At 42.8% G+C, this 20145-nt stretch overlaps 1 protein-coding gene across 2 annotated transcripts in view; it reads right to left on the bottom strand.

Moving 5' to 3' along the window:
• Positions 1-20145, bottom strand: part of CHCHD3 (coiled-coil-helix-coiled-coil-helix domain containing 3) — a 158798-nt gene that overhangs the window by 21621 nt on the left and 117032 nt on the right. For both annotated transcript variants that reach the window (XM_082060017.1, XM_082060018.1), the window contains exon 6: positions 8299-8369. In XM_082060017.1, coding sequence (XP_081916143.1) covers positions 8299-8369 — 71 coding nt within the window. The remainder of the gene's footprint in view (positions 1-8298; positions 8370-20145) is intronic.

The raw sequence follows: 20145 nt of genomic DNA, 5'->3' as shown, positions 1-20145 counted from the left end.
AACCAGAAACAGGTGTATGCTGCTTGAAATAAAACATACCATTGACTTTACAAAACGTGCTCCTTTCCAGAAAGAGAGGCTTGCTGCTGCGTGCTGCAAAGCGGGGGCTGTGGGATTTGTAGGCTTTGATCCTACAGATGGCTTGGACCCGCCAAAAACATCCTTAGAAAAGGTATTTTTAAACCTCAGCAACAGAAGATTACAAAACACACAACAAATTAATAATGAAGAAATTGTAGGGTTTAACCTTCCTTGGTTTAATGCTGTAATTTGGACATTATTTACCTGTGTTCCCACAAAATCCCAACAAAGGATGCTTAACGTATTAAAACAAGAGGCTTTAGTCCTTGAAAGGGAACGCGGAGCCAGATGTGCCGTGGTAGAGATTTATGGGTCGGCGACGCCGCAAGGAGTCGGTCCTGAGCGGGAGCTGCCCCTACCGAGGGCATCCAGCAGTTTTCAGGGGGCTCGGTTGATCACCAGCACACAAAACGCGCCAATTTAACCCTTGGCCAGTGATGCATGAAGGGTTTTGCTCGCTCGCTTTCATAAGGAAGCCTATAAAACTATTTAACATGTAAGCAAATAGAATCTGCGGCGTGTTTTCCCCTTCAAACATATCGACCAGACTCACCTGGAGAGGGAAGGGATGTTCGGATCGAGAGGTATGTTTGCCCACCTGGTTATCCAACCATAACTACGCCTATATCCTACTATAACTACACTCCACTCCAGAAAATATTTTGTTATTTTAAGTACTAATTCGTATATTAAAAGAAACCCACTCCTAGTCATGACTTTGTGCTTGGCTAAAATTAATTTTAAGATGGTTTTCTTCATTCCAGACTGTAAAGTATCTAACTGTGTGAAAAACTGGTGATAGCCCAAGGGGAACTTTAATGAATATACCCATGATTTCTAGAAGGGAAACAAAGAAAAAGGATTATGGCAAACATGGAAAGAATTGGCTTAACCTTCTTAATTAATGTGCTGCCTAAATTTTGAATAATGGATTTTAAAAGTTAATATAACTCTCAAAAACCCACATTCAATGCTTTAAACCTATCTCCTGACCACATAAGAGCATTTAAATTTCACATCACAGCTCAAATATTGCAATGAAAACACATGTCCCCATGCAAACAGACTCATGGTTCTGGGCTTAACATAAAAACACACAGATATTACGCCGGAATCCCCTGCTCCCACTTCGTTTAGATTGAATCTGCATCCACCTAAGAAGCGCACAATTAATATTTCATCCAGCTCGGCTGAGTACTCTCATTCCTAATGGACTGTATTGATCAAAGGAAGAAAGTTAAACATCTATGTTGCTGTAGGGAAAACTGAAGTTGTCATATTTCATAGGTAAATGTACTGAATAAGGGGTTTATAGTCTAAATAGTCTAAAACTATCCAAAGGACACCCTTTTCTCTATGTTTATAGGCTGGAGAGCAACTGAGATGGGTAACTACTGACCACCCAAGTCCCTTCATTGAGCCAAAGTGATGAAGCAATAAGCAACTCCACCCCAAAGGCAGAAATATGTAATTCCTGCTTCTTTACCCCGATTCAACTGCACGCATAAGGCTTGCAGGGTATAAAGGGTTTCACCAGCCAAGCGAACGCTGTTTCAAACAAAATCACTTATACAAAGCAGCAGTAAAGTCAAACATGTTGCTTGAACGAGCTCTGCCAGCCCTTGGGTAAGTGTATCGGGATCAAGCACCGGCTGAAAGGAGTGAGCAAAGAAAACAGATCCTGTTTTATTCTGTTAGCATTCAAAAGGAACAGGATTTGCGATGTACAAGACAAATAGAGACTTGAAAGATTTGGAGTCTCTTTATCCATTTCCCTTCCTACCTGAAGCAGCTCTACGTGTCCTGAATCCCGCTCGGTTTAAACCTAAGAGGGGTGACAATATCACATCCACCCTGCAAAACACCATTTACATTTCGCTCATTAAGTGTTGAGCCATTAAATATCAGAGAACAACACTGGTCAAATCAACGTAAGCGACTCTCGCTGCTGTGCCACACTCTTCAAGGATCTTCTGCCACTAAGAAAAGCTCCCTGGTTTAAGCTGAGTTTATGGTATTTAACATTGCACACTCCTTCAAGCTCCTTCCTACTGTGAAGACTGGATATTAGGAACAATTCCTACCTGAAAGGGCTGTGGGGCATTGGAACAGGCTGCCCAGAGCGGTGATGGAGTCACCATCCCTGGAGGGGTTGAAAATGTGTGGAGATGAGGTTCTCAAGGACATGGTTTAGTGCCGGAGTTGGGTTATGATTGGACTCAATGATCCTGAGGGTCTATTCCAACCAAAATGATTCTATAACTTAAAAACATACCAATCCTACGTTCATCTACGGGCTGTTGTGGATAACTTGGGATCATCGTCCTCAGCTGAAATACTTGAAGAAAGAATTCAAGAAGGAAACAACAGTATCATACGTTCAAACAAGACTGAAATGACTGTTTCATGACAAAGCACTAAATATATGTGGTATGTTTGTGAGAGGAAAGCTTAAATCAGGATGTTTCTATTTAGAGCCCATTGTCTTTGGCTGAGCTCACCTAGAAGAAGACAAGACTGCAGGTTCTGCCCAAGGATTTCAAATCAGCTATTTTCTGTCACTGAAAAAGTACTATGTAGTATTTTCCCAAATGATTGTACTTTTAACTTTAGTTTTTAAAACCAACTAATGCTAATTTAGGTAGCAAAAGGAACTGCCAGCAAATAGAAGTTTCTCCCGAGTGGATCTGCACAAGCAGAAACCATTTGCCTTGGTATCTCCAACATGGATTTCTATGTTAGAATTGTATCTGAGTCCCACGTGATAGCTACGGAATACATTTACATTAAGGAACCATCAATATTATTCCTAATCTACACATAGTGCAGAAGAGTCCTTTAAAAGTCACCATATGTGCCCATCACCACGAGGGTACAGCGAACAGTGAAATAAACCCACGCTTCCCTGGTCTTGGTCCAATGTTGTCATTAAAAAGTGCATTTTCTCTCTATACTGCATTTTTTTCAATGATGTCCAGAAAAAAGGTATCACTGCTTTTCAAGACTGAAGCATCACTGTTATTCATTCAACATGGCTTCACTTCCCTGTTCAGAAGAACATTAAGTAAAACACAGCTTAAAGGAAGGACGCTCCATGTTTCTGTGGCTTTCAGATAAGCAGCAAACACAACTGTGCTTTAGATTTTATTTTCAGTAAGCATTAATAAACCAAGCTTCACGATACAGAAGTTACCAATTGAAGGAAGACACAATATTGATGTTTTGTCAGCTATTCCCACTCACTCTAAACTGAATCAAACCCCCTGCTGAATATATTTTTCAAGGCTGTAATAGCCTGTTGGCCGGTGATCACCCATCAGTGATCAGAGCAATGGAAATGACCAAGGATCACATGAAACGTATTGATTTGGTTTGTAAAACTGTTTTTAAAACATCACAAAATGTGTGGAGATCGTAAGGCATGAAGCAGCCTCAGCAAACCCCAAACCTCTCTGCGTTTCATCCAACGAGCAACTCCAGCCCTCGAGAGACGTTCCTCCTCCTCATGGCGAGGTTTGTGATCAAAAATCTCATAGTAAGGCATGAAAAGCCACCAAAATGACACCAAGCTGGGAGGAGTGGGTGACAGTGGAAGCTGTGCTGCCATCCAGAGACCTGGACAGGTTGGAGAGTTGGGCGGGGAAAAATTTAATGAAATAGAAGTGTAGAGTCTTGAATCTGGGCAGGAACAACCCCAGGTTCCAGTATAAGTTGGGGAATGACCTGTTAGAGAGCAGTGTAGGGGAAAGGGACCTGGGGGTCCTGGGGACAGCAGGGTGACCATGAGCCAGCACTGGGCCCTTGTGGCCAGGAAGCCAATGGTACCTGGGGTGGGTTAGAAGGGGGTGGTCAGTAGGTCAGAGAGGTTCTCCTGCCCCTCTGCTCTGCCCTGGGGAGACCACACCTGGAATATTGTGTCCAGTTGTGGCCCCTCAGTTCCAGCAGGACAGGGAACTGCTGGAGAGAGTCCAGCGCAGGGCAACAAAGATGCTGAAGGGAGTGGAGCATCTCCCGTGTGAGGAAAGGCTGAGGGAGCTGGGGCTCTTTAGTTTGGAGAAGAGGAGACTGAGGGGTGACCTCATTAATGTCTATAAATATAGAAAGGGTCAGTGTCAGGAGGATGGAGCCAGGCTCTTCTTGGTGACAACCAATGGTAGGACAAGGGGTAATGGGTTTAAGCTGGAACATAAGAGGTTCCACTTAAACTTGAGAAGAAACTTCTTCCTGGTGAGGGTGGCAGAGCCTGGCCCAGGCTGCCCAGGGGGGTTGTGGAGTCTCCTTCTCTGCAGACATTCCAACCCGCCTGGACACCTTCCTGTGTAACCTCATCTGGGTGTTCCTGCTCCATGGGGGGATTGCACTGGATGAGCTTTCCAGGGCCCTTCCAACCCCTGACATTCTGGGATTCTACGAAAATCTGTAATTCACAATAAACACCCAAGCTTCCAAACGATGCAAAGAATCCTCCGTGATTCAAGCAGTTAGAGATGGATAATTCCATCCAGGAGACACACAGACACATCAAAACCCTCGTGATGCACAAGAACCAGAATTTGGCTTTTCTTGGAAACACAGGAGTTTAGAAGTGACACATTGAGTTATGGGGAAAACCTCACCCTTGCTTTGCTTTGCACAAACGCTACCTGGGTAGTAGGAACCAAACTGAACAGTCGATCCCCATCAATGAACTGGGTTTTCTATCAGTCTGGCCAGCTGGGAAATACATTTTTGCCATGAAACCAGCGGCAAGGAGCAATTCCAAGTTGTCTAAGAGCGGTGAAACAGGACAGGAACAGCAAAATATTTGGAAGAAGCACCAGTGCACAGCTTTGAACTCTATTATCTACCACCAGGAATCAAAACCCACAGAAGAGAAAAGCAAAGACGCTTATTTTCGGCAGAATTTGCCCTGTCTGCTCACTCTATTCCTAAATGAATAATCAAGATGTTACTTGGCTCTAGACACCACAGGGGAATAAAATGTCACCACCGCAGCTGCCAAATTTCCCACTCCCAGCCCTTCAAATTAAGGGAAAAAACACACAATATGAATGTACAATTTGATTATTTAAAGTTCAAATCTTTGCCCAAAGCCCGGCTCTTCCTGTAATAGCACATTCTTTTCTTCTTGTGTACACTTCTCATTAGAGCAGAGACATCTTCATAATATAATAATTCTGGTTATAATGTAACTGCGGGTAACATAACTCCTGCATTAGGAAAGGCAGCATGCCCCAGTAATGTTGTTTTAATGTAATTTGTGTACTGCAGGAACCGACTGAACCTGGTCATTTAGGAGATGATCAATGGGAATTAGCGGCCGAAGCAGATGAACCATTTGATAATTCAGAATTTGATCAATGGGAATCAGGACCTCGCCGAGATAAAACATTTATCATGAACATTTGGAATATCAGGCTAATCCAGGCAGCGCTGGGGAAGGTAATAAAGAGGCATCAATGAGGATTGCGGAGAAAATACAGAATATCTGCCAGTTCTCTGAGACAAGTCTATATGGCATATTTATTTTGTTTCCCCTTTTAATGGGGCAAATTATCTCTGATGACTGATGAAGCCACAGCTGATATCATTTCAGGGACTAAATGGAGGAAGGAAAAGGAAAATCCAGGAAATATTTAAGTAATTATCCACTTTGCTTTGCTCTGGAAGGAAATGTAGTTTAAAAAGTTGAAGAAATGCAAGATCTTGGTAAAACTTAGTAACTAATTCTAGACATGTTTAAAATACAGCAAGACTATTTCCTAATAATACCACAATTAGATCTATTAATCTCGCGTTTAGAAGCTGAAATCACACGGACACGCAGCACATTGGCTTCTGCATTAACAAAATTTAGCAGTTCAACCTTATTTAATTCTTCTTTTACAGCCAATTAAACAGGCTCTTTAAAGCCGTCGCTTGAAACCCTGTCCTCAATCCTCACACGCAATTAAACTGCACATGAGAAGTGGCTGGTGACACCAAAAGAGCATCATCTTCAGCTTCCACTAAATCATACTTCATTTACCCATCAAGTCACATACAAAAGGCAGCGAGAAAACAACACCTGCTGAATTTAAACCGACAAGAAAAAGACATTTAAAAGGATTTTAGAAAAGGAAAACTTTTAAATTGTGAAGTAACGTTGATCGTTCAGGCGCTGTATCAAGTTTACTGCAATTTATGCACGTACTTCAGATATCTTATTTTCACTAATGTTTTCCTTTTTTTTATATTGGATCCACTAGTCAAAAAGTTCACAGAATCCCAGAATGTCAGGGGTTGGAAGGGCCCTGGAAAGCTCATCCAGTGCAATCCCCCCATGGAGCAGGAACACCCAGCTGAGGTTACACAGGAAGGTGTCCAGGCGGGTTGGAATGTCTGCAGAGAAGGAGACTCCACAACCCCCCTGGGCAGCCTGGGCCAGGCTCTGCCACCCTCACCAGGAAGAAGTTTCTTCTCAAATTTAAATGGAAGCTCCTGTGTTCCAGTTTGAACCCCTTGCCCCTTGTCCTACCATTGGTTGTCACCGAGAAGAGCCTGGCTCCATCCTCCTGACATTCACCCTTTCCATATTGAACCCCAGGAATGAGTCACCCCTCAGTGTCCTCTTGTCCAGCTCCAGAGCCCCAGCTCCCTCAGCCTTTCCTCACACGGGAGATGCTCCACTCCCTTCAGCATCTTGGTTGCCCTGCGCTGGACTCTCTCCAGCAGTTCCCTCTCCTGCTGGAACTGAGGGGCCACAACTGGACACAATATTCCAGGTGTGCAAATAAATTTTCATGAAATTTGGCTTGAAGAGCAAAAGCAGCACCGCAATTTCACTAATAGGATTTCAGCAGAGATTAATTGCATAGGTGATTTCTATTTATAGCTCTAGTCTCTAGAAAATTAAGAGAAGACCAAGTGTTCGGAACCCCTGATCCCCTCTCCAAATCCCTCTTCACTAAATACTCTTTGGTTTATGCAGGTGGACCAAAACATCCTTCGCAAAAATGGTTTTCTTACATTTTTTGGTATTGTCTGATCATAAGGACCGGCCGCTGCTCTACCTACCAGCTTCATTTGTGCAAAAAAAGAGCCTAAAGCATTTGATTTATTTAGGAAATCATTTAAAAAGGCAAAGCTGGAGCCATTTCCCGCCTCTGGCCACATTAACCACCAAGAGCTCTCGACTAGTACTTCAAATCACAACAAAAGCTTGTTTGGGAAGCAAGTCAGATTAGGCAATAATTAGGTTTTACAACATGAAAATACTCCAGTAGAACAGAGGAAGGAGAGATACCCCCTTGATGGGAGTCTTGTTACAGATGAAAAACATTACAAGGAATAATAACATCTCAGGTTTCCCATATGTACTGGGAAACCCTCCAAATTTTGCTTCCATCAGCCTGTGATTCAATGGGCTCTTTGTCCCTCCTGACACATGAATTGAGTCCTCAACATATTCTGCACCATTGACCAGTACAAAGACTTTATATATACACTAGGGAATATTTAACAATTCATGATATTAAGAGATGAAACTATTTTTATCTTACGGTTAAGAATTTTGTTTGTATCATTTTCAGCTCAAAAAGGCCTTTGTAGTTTGTGCTTATTGAAATACAACCCAAAATGCAAAATGAAAGAAAAACCCCTCCACGAGTCTAAAAATCGTCATAGAATAATTTACTTTATGCAGCGTTACTTGGTTACTACTGATACTAAAAGGTTGTAAAAAGTTCTCTGTGCATCCTTACTAAAATGATAAATGGAACCTTCTACCTAATGGATGAAGCAGCAGAAAGGGAAGAGTCCAATGGCCAATTTGATCTATCAATTACTGTATCTTCATTTACCCATCCTCAGGACTAATAACAATTATTTAATTTGACGTTCACTATTAAGGGCAAAGCGACGTTGCTCATTTAAATCCTTCCACATCACGCAAGCAATGAACACTCTTGTAACATGAAGTTCACCTACAGTTTGGTTCTCCATTAGAAGAACAAACATTAAGGAATATATTTTTAGAATATTTCATGCATCTTGTCAAACATAAATTATTAGTACACTACTACACCTTATAGTAACCATGAACTGGTTTCCAAATTCTTTAAATGGTCTCATTTCAGTAACTAGCACAGAGCAATAGATGTATGACTGGGAAGGGGAATCATTGTGCATTTTGATGCGGATAAGAACTCATCCAAAATAACAATAGCAAAGACTTACTTGAACCGAGCTGACACTTCATCGGCAGCTTTTTGGTATTGCTCTGTGGTGACTTTGTAGAACTGGGCACTCTGGAAAACAAAAATCAAATAATAATGCAGATCTCATGTATCGATTCTATTCACGTTAATATCTAGCAATGCTAATTTAGATGCTACAGCAACTTGAGTTGCTCAAAAAATAACGCTCAAATCAGATATTCGACAAAGTTCCAGAGATGAGAAGTTTATTTTGAACGCCTGTCCTCTGGGTTCTGGATTCTGGCTCTTAAGGAGGAAACTGTAAAGAAATATGGAGTAAGAATCACATATTTAGTACAAGCTGCTGTTGGAGCCTTTGAAGCTTCTTCATTAGAATAGAATAGAATAGAATAGATCAAAATACTAACCCTTACTTCTTAGCATGCCCTTGTATGTGCTACACACATGTCCCCGTTTAGTTTGCAGATGGTATTTGAGTCAAACTTCAAATTTGCACAATAAATTAACTATGGCTTGACCTTCTCTATCTATCTTCTCTATCACAGAAGGTTATTTTAATATTAAAACCTTCCAGGTCGCCTCAAGCAGTTGCTCATTTTAATTTTGAACATCAGAACATAGTTGCATCTCCCCTAAACCCAGGAATGGATTTCGCTCAGTTCCACCAAATCATTAATTTCCAAAATGCGGGCGAGACGAGATTGAATCATCAAGTGATAGAACTTTCCTATGCTTAAAAATGGCCAAGTTTCTCAGTGGGACACAAGATACTCAACCACAAATCACTATAATGTTGTGATGCTTCATGTCTAGATAATATATACTTGGTATTTTAAAGAGGTTTTTATAGCCTTGGCACAGTTGGACTTGAGATGTAATAACCAAGGCACCTGGCTTCACAGTTGGAGGAATAAAGCGAAGTTAAGGCAGTTCAAAAGTTCTCTAAGAGCATTTTTCTCTGAACAAACAAACAGGTCGTGGAAATGCAGAAAGGTTTGGCTGGGGCTTGCAAGAACTTCTCCGTGGTTTTGCAGCTCTCGAGTCATTTGGCATCCCAGGGAGTCACGTTAACATGGTAACAAAACTCTTACAATCACGCACACCGCGTAATTATATACAAACCCCATTTTGAATCCTTATTTTAACAATCTACCTGTTCATACGAGTGTTTAAGGTCAATTCATTTCACAACGTGATTTTGCGTCTTAAAAAGAGTTCACACACAAATGGCACAATGCAGCCTGTAGAAAGCATCATTCTAATTTTATTTTAGGGTAAAGTAAGCAATTATGTTCATTTAAGACACTGATGTATGAAAAATATGTGTGTTTAAAACATTGTTACGGAAAACAAAAATTAAAACCCCCTGTAAAAGGAGAGATCATTTATTTGTAAAAGGCAAAGATGACATAGTGTCCTTGACCATGGGGTTAGTAAACATGTCCTGAGCAACATTTATCTGTGCCCAATTATGTTATGAGGAATACAGGTTATACTATGGCAAAACCACCTGGAAACTCCAAAAGAGGCAACGTATTAATATCTACAAAAATAAAAGGAAAAATAATTACTTTTCCATTTGAGGATCTTATCGTCGGAGGTTCTTCCTTTGAATTATAACCTTGAAATGGATAGAAATCACTGAAAATAAATACCAAATCTGGGCAAGGGTAAAATTGTATTGCAAGCCTAATATTTTACCGCAAATTATAATAAATTGCGTAACATCCAACACAGTCAAAGGTCAGGCAGGGAGCACAAAGAGCATGGGGGGCTCCTGCACTCTTGCTTCTGAGCCCCAGACCTAATAATTCATTTGTACTGGAATCAAGGTTTCCACATGTGCAAATTGGGGGGGGTTATTTATTTTTTCATAAATCATCGTTGGCCCGTAAGGGAATGAAAATTAAACCCTCCGCACACCAGTGACGCCCCCCCCGCGTTCCACAATCTCAGCTGCCCAATGATGGGCATGTCCAGGGTCCTCGGCCGGAGCTGAAATCAATGGGGACGCGGTGAGACGACAGACGGACGCGGGTGGGAGCGCGGACAGGTCACTGTTTGAGATGATGAATCACCCTCTATCATCCCGCGGTCCCCGACGATGCTAACATTTACTATAATCTTATTTGGGCTGCGATTTATCTTTCTTTGGCCCGATCAATAAAGATGAACACAACAGTTGTAAGGATCGATTGCAATTTTTTATCATTTTCAAGCATGAAGGAGCATTTCTGACACAAAAACAATATTCTGGGTGTACTTGGTCTACTTTTTAATTGCAGTTCAAGCGATCAACTGAGCTGCTATATATGCCAAGAAGTTTAAATGCTACAGTAGACTCAAGCCATCGAGAAATAATTTGTTATCTTAAATAAAAAGTGAGCTGTGTTTCTTGGATCACATCTCCCTTTGAAATTCATTCAGGTTCTTTTTTAGAGATACAGGCTCTTTAATCCGGAGATGAAGTTTAATTTTAGAAGTCCTCCCTAATCCTCAAGATTGCAGTGGTAATTTCTCTAAATACAAGAAAAAAGGTGCTATAACATAGCACTGCTGAATAATTTCCTCCATATATATATATGTGTGTTTATATTGTCTATATAATCTGCATATTCACATACTGTTCAACTCGAAGCAGAGAAACAAAACATTATGATCCAAATCGCAGGTTCACAGCAGCGGCAGATCCATCAGCTCTGGATCGGGCCTGCGCATCTTCACAATTTCCAGCAAATATTCCAAATACAGCTGTTTTCTCCCCAAAGTCTGCGCAGGTAGGAGGAGGGAGGGAAGGGAACAGAACTGCGATACCACCAACCATTCTGCATCAAGCATCGTGAGCACGAACATACAAACCTCGGCTATTTTTATCACATTCCAGATGCTCTATATGTACTCAAAGGATCCTTTTAACTGCGCAAGTCACTAACACAGTAGCAAATACTACAAACAAGTTCCCTTGGATCTTTGATTTGGGTTCCTCAGGTATATGCATTATAAAAATAGCCTCCACTTACATAGTTACACAGCATCTTCCCCTCTTGAATTTCTTCTCTGTGGCTATATAACAAGAGAGATGGTTTTGTGCAGACCTCTATGGTCTCCTTTGTTGCAAGAAGTATGAAAATGCAAGAAATATGTTATGAAAGATGCTAAGAACTTCCAAGACAGAAGTGTCAGGGTTATGGCAATTAATCATGATCCCAGATTACATAGATGCTATTTCTGTATTTTTTAGGGCGTTCTTGCACGATGTGGGCATGTTGTTCAACCTCAGTATGAAAATAAAGCTGCAAAGTTGGTTCTTGATGACTAAAGCCTTTGCTTCTTCAAAATATCTGGTCTAAACTCATCACTCAGATGTGCTCCAGCATCACAGAGGATGCCGCCACCTCAGAGTATTCAAAATGACCTGAATTACCACAGAATCACAGAATAGTTTGGGTTGGAAGGGACCTCCAAAGCTCCCCCAGTTCCCCCCCTTCCATGAGCAGGGACATCTTCACCAGCTCAGGTTGCTCAGAGCCCCGTCTGGCCTGGCTTGGGATGTCTCCAGGGATCTGTCTCTGCCAACACAAAAGGTGCCTCAATAACTAACTGAAATTAGATGATTAATAGTTGACTACAGTTCTATTATTAACTTTAAGGCTGCTAAAGTTAGGGGAAACGAACCCACTTGTGTGCCTGTTCCTCGTTTCCCATCTTCTTGACCGAAGAAACACTGTCCACCTTTAAAATAAAAACTAAGGTACTGGATCAAACAAAACACTCACCGAGCTCAAGACTCTGGCAAGTATTAACACTACATGTGTAGGATAAAGAGGAGAACAGGCACATGGTGATCACAGAATCATAGAGTGGTTTGGGTTGGAAGGGATCTTAAAGATCATCTAGTCCAACCCCATGCCATGAGGAGGGTCACCTTCCACCAGACCAGGTTGCCCAAAGCCCCATCCAACCTGACCTTGAACGCTTGAAGGGATGGGGCATCCACAGCTTCCCTGGGCAGCCTGTGCCAGGGTCTCACCACCCTCATGGAGAGGAATTTCTTCCTTATATTTGACCTACATCTACCGTCTTCCAGTTTAAATCATCACCCCTTGTCCTATCACTACAGGCCCTGCTAAAAATCCCTCTTCAGTTTTCTTGTAGGTCCGTTTTCGGTACTGAAAGGCCTCAATAAGGTCTCCCTGGAGCTTTCTCTTCTCCAGGCTGAACAGCCCCAACCCTCTCAGCCTTGATGGCTGATCCTCCAGCACATACAAGGATTAAATCTAGTCCTAGGGGTCTGGAGCAAACTACACCGTGACTGTCACCAATAAGTGAGAGGCCAACACACAAAATGCCAGAAAAACCTAAGGATTCCAAGACACCGTGTCTTACCGACCTCTACATGAGCACAAAAGGTACTTGTGATCATTACTCACCATGCCTTCTCCATGCATAAAGAACTTCAGCCTTAATTACCTCCCACAGGAATTAGGGAATTTATTTTCATTTCTTGACTATTATAGGAAAGGTAACAAAAAGATCTCTTAGAAACTGGCAATTTTTCAAAGTTTCGAAGCTGTGAAATAAATAATGGATGTCGTGCACACTATGCAGTACATTGAGTCATATGGAGGAACCTCAACAACTACACCAGCGGGTAGGGCGATACTTTAGAGGTCTGTTTCATCTGAAGGAGCCCATTACCTCCTATACTGATGTGTTCCAGCTTGAAAGTATTTGATTTTAGCACTTGGCTACTCTTCCAGCAGAGAGAGCTTAAAAATTAAAATAAAATAAAATAAAACAAAACAAAATAAAATAAAATGAAGAAAACTGTTGAAGAGCAAGCTGGGGGAAGACAAAGCAGAAATCCACCAAATGCTAGAAAGGCTGTGGTGTAACACCATGACACTGAGCTTGCATCACCTGGAAAATTACGATGCTTAAGATCTTCAATACAGTCCTGTTTTACCTCAACTAACACAACAATAGGTAGAATTGACTTCTGCTGGCCAAGCTGTCTTACAGGTTCTGATGTTCCCAACAGCCATCAAGCTCTCTGCCCTGTTCCCTCAATCCAGACAGTGCATTCTTCCACTGGTCTGCTCTTACAGAACCACAGGATGGTTGGGGTTGGAAGGGACCTCTGGAGATCATCCAGTCCAACCCACCTGCTAACACAGGGTCACCAGAGCAGATCACACAGGAAGGTGTCCAGGTGGGTTTGAATGTCTCCAGAGAAGGAGACTCCACAGCCTCTCTGGGCAGCCTGGGCCAGGCTCTGGCACCTCAAAGGAAAGAAGTTTCTCCTCATACTCAGATGGACCCTCCTGTGCTTCAGTCTGTGCCCGTTGCCACTCATCCTGTCGTTGGGCACCACTGAACAGAGTCTGGTCCATCCTCTGACACCCACCCTGAGATATTTATAACCATTGATGAGATCCCCTCTCAGCTTCTCTTCTCCAGCTCAACAGCCCCAGCTCTCTCAGTCTCTCCTCATCACAAAGATGCTCCAGACCCCTCAGCATCTTTGTGTCCCACCACTGGACTCCCTCCACTAATTCCTTGTCCTTCTTAAACTGGGGAGCCCGGAACTGGACACCAAACTCCAGATGTGGCCTCCCCAGGGCAGAGCAGAGGGGGAGGAACAACATCCCTGACCTGCTGGTCACACTTTTCCTGATGCACCCCAGATACCATTGGCCTCTTGACCACAAGGGCACATCGGTGACTGGTGGTCACCCTGTTGTCGACCAGAACTCTCAAGTCCTTCTCTGCAGAGCTGCTTTCCAGCAGGTCCGACCCCAACCCGTACTGGAACCTGGGGTTGCAGGACCCTTGGTGAACTTCATCAGGTTCTTCCCTGTATTTCCAAAACAGGAGACTCTCCTGATAATCAACTCCTCCCTTTTCAAAGCCTCTTTAACTTTTTGTACGCAGTCCTCCTCTAATGTCCTCAGCTGAAGTCTTCTGTCCCTCTCAGTCTCTTGATGTTGGCATGATAACGTTGTACTTAGGCTGTTCTTCTGACCATCAGGAATTTGCACTGGCCATCGTGTATTTTGAGAGCCCAAGAGTGACAGTTACAGAATCACACACTGGTTGGGGTTGAAGGGACCTCTGGAGATCATCCAGCCCAACCCACCTGCTAACACAGGGTCACCAGAGCAGATCACACAGGAAGGTGTCCAGGCAGGTTTGAATGTCTCCAGAGAATGAAGGTCTCAAGGAGCGAGTGATCCTCAACCTTCACTAGCACTTGGGCAACAGCAAACAGATAAATACACCATAGGGAACAGTATTTTTTCTCTACTTACCAACCTCGATCTGCATGGCAGAAGCTTTTGGCAAGATAAGCAAAATCTGAACCAGAGGAGATAGACTTCTGTTTGAATAAATGTGTGAATTGATATTTATATTCATATCAACAAGCTAAGGCGCATTTTCCCAGGAATGGCAGAAATCAGAAAGCATCCAAACTCAGCCCAATTTTAGCTTCCTTAAAGAAAATTCTTAAAATGCAGTTCCAAAATTATCTATTCAGGTTTTCTTTTTAATTATTGTAGCCTCATGTTAGTTACCATACAGGCAGAATGCCAGTCAGAAGAGTTTTGTTGAAAGAAAACAACTTAGCAAAGCTCATAGTGTTTAGTCAAGTGACTAATATTGAGGTGTGACTTGAATCTAATTGACCTGAATAGGATGACCACATGTTAAGTTACTTAAGTGTTTCTGGCCCAAAGATAAGACACAGGATACAACCAAATCAAGTAGCATTTTCTATGCCTTTCACTTAGTATCCTTCTTTGAAAAAAAAATCAGGGTTTGTAATACTTGGGGGAAAATTGCTTCTTTTTTGTTAAGAGTTATATTCAAAAAACAAAAGAGGAGAGAAGCATAGGCTGGCATTGTGTAAAAGAAGCTAAAGAAAAGAGGACATGAATTTCAATTTTAAATCCACCTAATTTGTCCTGATAAATACAGAATCACAGAATCAACTGGGTTGGAAAAGACCTCAGAGATCATCGAGTCCAACCCTTGGTCCAACTCCAGTCCATTGACTAGATCATGGCACTAAGTGCCATGGCCAATCTCAGTTTAAAAACCTCCAGGGACGGTGAGTCCAGCACCTCCCTGGGCAGCCATTCCAATGCCTGACCACTCTCTCTGCACAGAATTGCTTTCTAATCTCCAGCCTCAATTTCCCCCAGCAGAGTTGAAGCCCATGCCCCCTTGTCCTATTGCTGATGCCTGGGAGAAGAGCCCAATCCCCACCTGGCTAGAACTGCCCTTCAGGTAGTTCTAGAGAGTGCTGAGCTCACCTCTGAGCCTCCTCTTCTCCAGACTAAACAAGCCCAGCTCCCTCAGCCTCTCCCCATAGGGCTTGTGTTCAAGTCCCTTCCCCAGCCTTGTTGCTCTTCTCTGGACCCGCTCCAGCACTTCAATCTCTTTCCTGAGCTGAGGGGCCCAGAACTGAACACAATACTCCAGGTGTGGCCCCCCCAGTGCAGAGCACAGGGGAAGGATCACTGCCCTTGTCCTGCTGACCACGCTAATTTTGATACAGGACAGGACAGAATCATATCAAGCATAAATAAATAGATAAAGTCTAAATTCCGGTAGATAAAAATGAGATGTGACCATGGACAGAAGTCTTTTCATCATGTTTGCACCCAAAATAATCTTCCCCGAACAAAAGTAAGAGCAGAAGTTTCTTAAAGAACATATTGTGGAGGAATAGGAGAAGAATTACTTTGCCAGACAGCTCTGATTTCAAAGGTCTGTTGAAGAACATCAATTCCTGCTGAAGCTCAGCAGGTCAGCTGTTTTGTCTGCGTGTGGGACCTCAAAGCACAAGTGCATGGTTTAGTCTCTGCTGAAAATCCTCAGATTTTCAGCCACATAAAGTTCTGAAGGATCTCGTGTCATCCAAGCTGATAAAAGGTTATCAAAAGAACCAGGAGAACTTGAGCGCCCTCATTTAATTTCACTAAAGCTACATCGCTTATATGCACTATTTTATTCCAAATGTGCTGAAACTGTTTTTACTACACTTCTTCCTGGCACTGAATTTTTTCTTTTAAGCCCCTTGGCCCTGAATAGATTCAATATGAGAGAAAGATTCATGCAACCTATTTTTTTTTTTTAATTTAATAGTGATGTAGTTAACAGTTTATCTGACAAAGAAAAAGATGTGTGACTTCCACACAAAAGAGAGAAATCTGGCCTTGGCTTCAAGTTAGTGCTGTGAAAGACAAAAATGAGCCCGGCTTGACTTGAGAGCAGCTCAGCACCTGCTCCACCCACCAAAGGAACCAAGAGCTGGGGCTGTTTGGCACCTTTGAGAACCAGGGGAGAATTTTTAATTTAAAGACTTTCTTTCCTTGTCATCCTCCCCCACGGAAGGACTCAAAGCATCAGCAGGCAAAGATTATCACGTTCCCTGAATGGCAAATTGGAAAGTTTTCTTTGCCTCTTTCAAATGCATTTCTGCTGAAGTTAAGCTTGCTTTCATCCCTTAATTGAACTTCTGGCCATTTCATCTCGGTATCTTTTACAAACCTATTTGCGGATAATACGAAGCATTTTGTATCGTTCATTCTGTTGACATGCAGCCTAAGATTTGAGATGGCCTTAACAGAGAAGATTTCCAGAGCAAGAAAGAAGGAATAAGCCTTATACCTGTAGAGCTGCTCCACAGGCTGGAGTCCAAGAATAGGGACCAGAAGTCTGGACTGGCCAACATTATCCAAAGGGACCTACTAAAGCATTTGTGGAAAGGAAACCCATCCAGGAGTGTGTTTTGGGGACCATGGAAGGAGTAGAACCATAGAACAACTTCGGTTGGAAGAGACCCTGAAGGTCACTCAGTCCAACCATTAACCCAAACCTGTCACTACCCCATGCTCCTGAGAACCTCATCTCCATGGGGAAAGGGATATGGGGAGAACAGGATGACCATGAGCCAGCACTGGGCCCTTGTGGCCAGGAAGCCAATGGTACCTGGGCTGGATTAGAAGGGGGTGGTCAGTAGGTCAGAGAGGTTCTCCTGCCCCTCTGCTCTGCCCTGGGGAGACCACACCTGGAATATTGTGTCCAGTTGTGGCCCCTCAGTTCCAGCAGGACAGGGAACTGCTGGAGAGAGTCCAGCGCAGCCACCAAGATGCTGAAGGGAGTGGAGCATCTCCCGTGTGAGGAAAGGCTGAGGGAGCTGGGGCTCTGGAGCTGGACAAGAGGAGACTGAGGGGCGACCTCATTAATGTTTACAGATATCTAAAGGGTGAGTGTCAGGAGGATGGAGCCAGGCTCTTCTCAGTGACAACCAATGATAGGACAAGGGGTAATGGGTTCAAACTGGAACACAAAAGGTTCCACTTAAATATGAGAAGAAACTTCTTCCCAGTGAGGGTGGCAGAGCCTGGCCCAGGCTGCCCAGGGGGGTTGTGGAGTCTCCTTCTGTGCAGACATTCCAACCCACCTGGACACCTTCCTGTGTAACCTCATCTGGGTGTTCCTGCTCCATGGGGGGATTGCACTGGATGAGCTTTCCAGGTCCCTTCCAATCCCTGACATTCTGGGATTCAACTCCTCCAGGGATGGTGACTCCACCACTGCCCTGGGCAGCCTGTTCTAATGCCTGACAAACCTTTCTGGGAAGAGATTTTCCCTAATATCCAAGCTAAACCTCCCCTGGTGCAACTTGAGGCCGTTTCCTCTCGTCCTGGTGCTTGTTACTTGGGAGCAGAGACCAACACCCTCCATGCTACAACCTCCTTTCAGGCAGTTGTAGAAAGCAACACTACATCAGGCCCCATTGTTACATAAACTATAAAGGAGACCACGTGGATTACAACAAAAAAGGAAAGATTAACTATTAGAAGAAATAGCTTTAAAACATCCAGTCACGCTTCATCTGTGAAGCTGCCACTAAAAGCCACAATGAAGCAAGAGGAGGAATTGGGAAAGGGGAAATAACAAAAAGAGAACAGATTACCTACTGGAGTGCATATACGTCTCAGTTCCAAATTAAATTACAGCTTCATAAATACATGACCATTTTTATGGCGTCTTTATTTGAATTAAAACCCTCTATTTGTGTCTGAATTGATTTTAATAAGCTATAGAAAACACAGGGCATAGCATCACACAGTTGCCCAAGTAACACTACATCTTTATTCTACCTCAAATGCTATTAAAGTGATGTATGAATGAAGTAATTTCTTCTGAGAAGTCATCAAATCAGGCCTTTGCTCACATTTTTAGATAAGTTAGTTTTTATACAAGGTATGACTTCTAACATCTGGTCCAGCCGCACTATTCAGGCAATTGTTCTATTTTTCGACTTCGAAGATGAAATAAAGGATGTTCAACTCCTCATGCAGGGAACCTACATATAGCTTAGGACTTCTGCCCTTTTTGGGGTTTTTACATGCTATTATGAGCTCCTTTTTGAATAATTGCTCTCGGTATTGTTTTGCCTTCATCCCAAGATGAAGTAACCTACAGAAAAGCATCCAAGAGATCCCCCAGTGAGAGACTTTGACCACATAACGAGGGTGTTTAGGACAATCCAGAAATAGAGAGAAAGGATAATGGAGAGATCTGGGGATGTGCTTTCATAGCAGAGGAGAATTTTTTCATATGCAAGAAGGGGGAAGAGTAGCTATAAAAGTTAAGGCAATGATTGGGGATCTTGGACTAAGCCTACAGAAGATATCCAGGTGGTAAGCAAGTTAAGGAAGTTAAGGCTAAGACTAATTTTGAGGATTTTGGTGGAGTTTGCCTAAAGCGACATATTGCCTGCGTTGGCTCAAATTCAAGTACAACTCCCTCTCTTCTGCCTTTTACTCCCAAACCTTCATAAAACCCCATCTCCCTCTTATGTCCTGGAAGAAATTGGCTCTGGACCAGAGTGTCCCCCTGACAGAACAGATGTCTGAACTATTACGGGCTGAAGGGAGGACTTTGGACACCCAGTGCCACCACATAGCTTTTCTACAGAGGATGAAAAGGCAAACGGGTACTCAAACCAGTGCTGGAGATGCCAGAGAAAAAGATACAGAAACATATGCTGTATCTTGGCAAACATTCTGCAAGAAAACAATTCGCTTCCCAACATCATTTGTTTGATTTTATGATGTGTTTGTCCAAGACTATACATCCAGTGTGCAGCAAGTGGAGCCAAGTATCTAACTCAGTTATCGGCAGAAAATGGGGAAAAAAGCTAATTCTTCGACCTTTTCTTTTGAATTTCCAGTCCTGTTTTTCAGGCACCACCAGCAAATACTATTTAACTATTAACATCTCTGAAGTTTCTCCCCAGATATGCTTCGCTTCACTTCCCTGCCCCAATAGAACATTGATCTCTAATTTGTTAACGCTCAGAGCTGCCAAAGAAAATGAAAACCTTTGTGAAAAGGACAAATCTATTCCAAGTTCTTACAGCTATTCAGCCAAGCATCTAATCTGCATGTAATTGTAGTAGAGTCTTTAATACAAATGTTCTCAGTCTTCGAGATGCATGTGTAAATGCACAACTATATTTACATCTCCTGCTGTTGACAAGATGCATCACCTTAAATGGTTCTTATTTACAGCTTCTCAGTCTCATCCCTTTCACTGTTACATATCAAAAACTACATTCTCCCTAAGGTACCAATGGGTATTATTTTTCTACATTCTAAAGCAGACTTTCGCCCCAAAAAATCATATATGAACATGTCAATTGCCAAGTGTTCTCCTCGAGGCACGTAGGAATGGGTATTGCTGCTGGGGAGGTGATGCCCCAAAAATACTACGTTAAGGAATCCTTTCCTCCCAGTGGCATCAGGTACAGACTGTAGCCCTACGAACAGCATATTCGTAAAGGATT

This window comes from Streptopelia decaocto (genome assembly GCF_964273445.1).
Source record: "Streptopelia decaocto genome assembly, chromosome: 1".
Classification (NCBI taxonomy): domain Eukaryota; kingdom Metazoa; phylum Chordata; class Aves; order Columbiformes; family Columbidae; genus Streptopelia; species Streptopelia decaocto.
The sequence above is the reverse complement of the archived record's forward strand: the minus strand, read 5'-3'. Positions and strand labels throughout refer to the sequence as shown.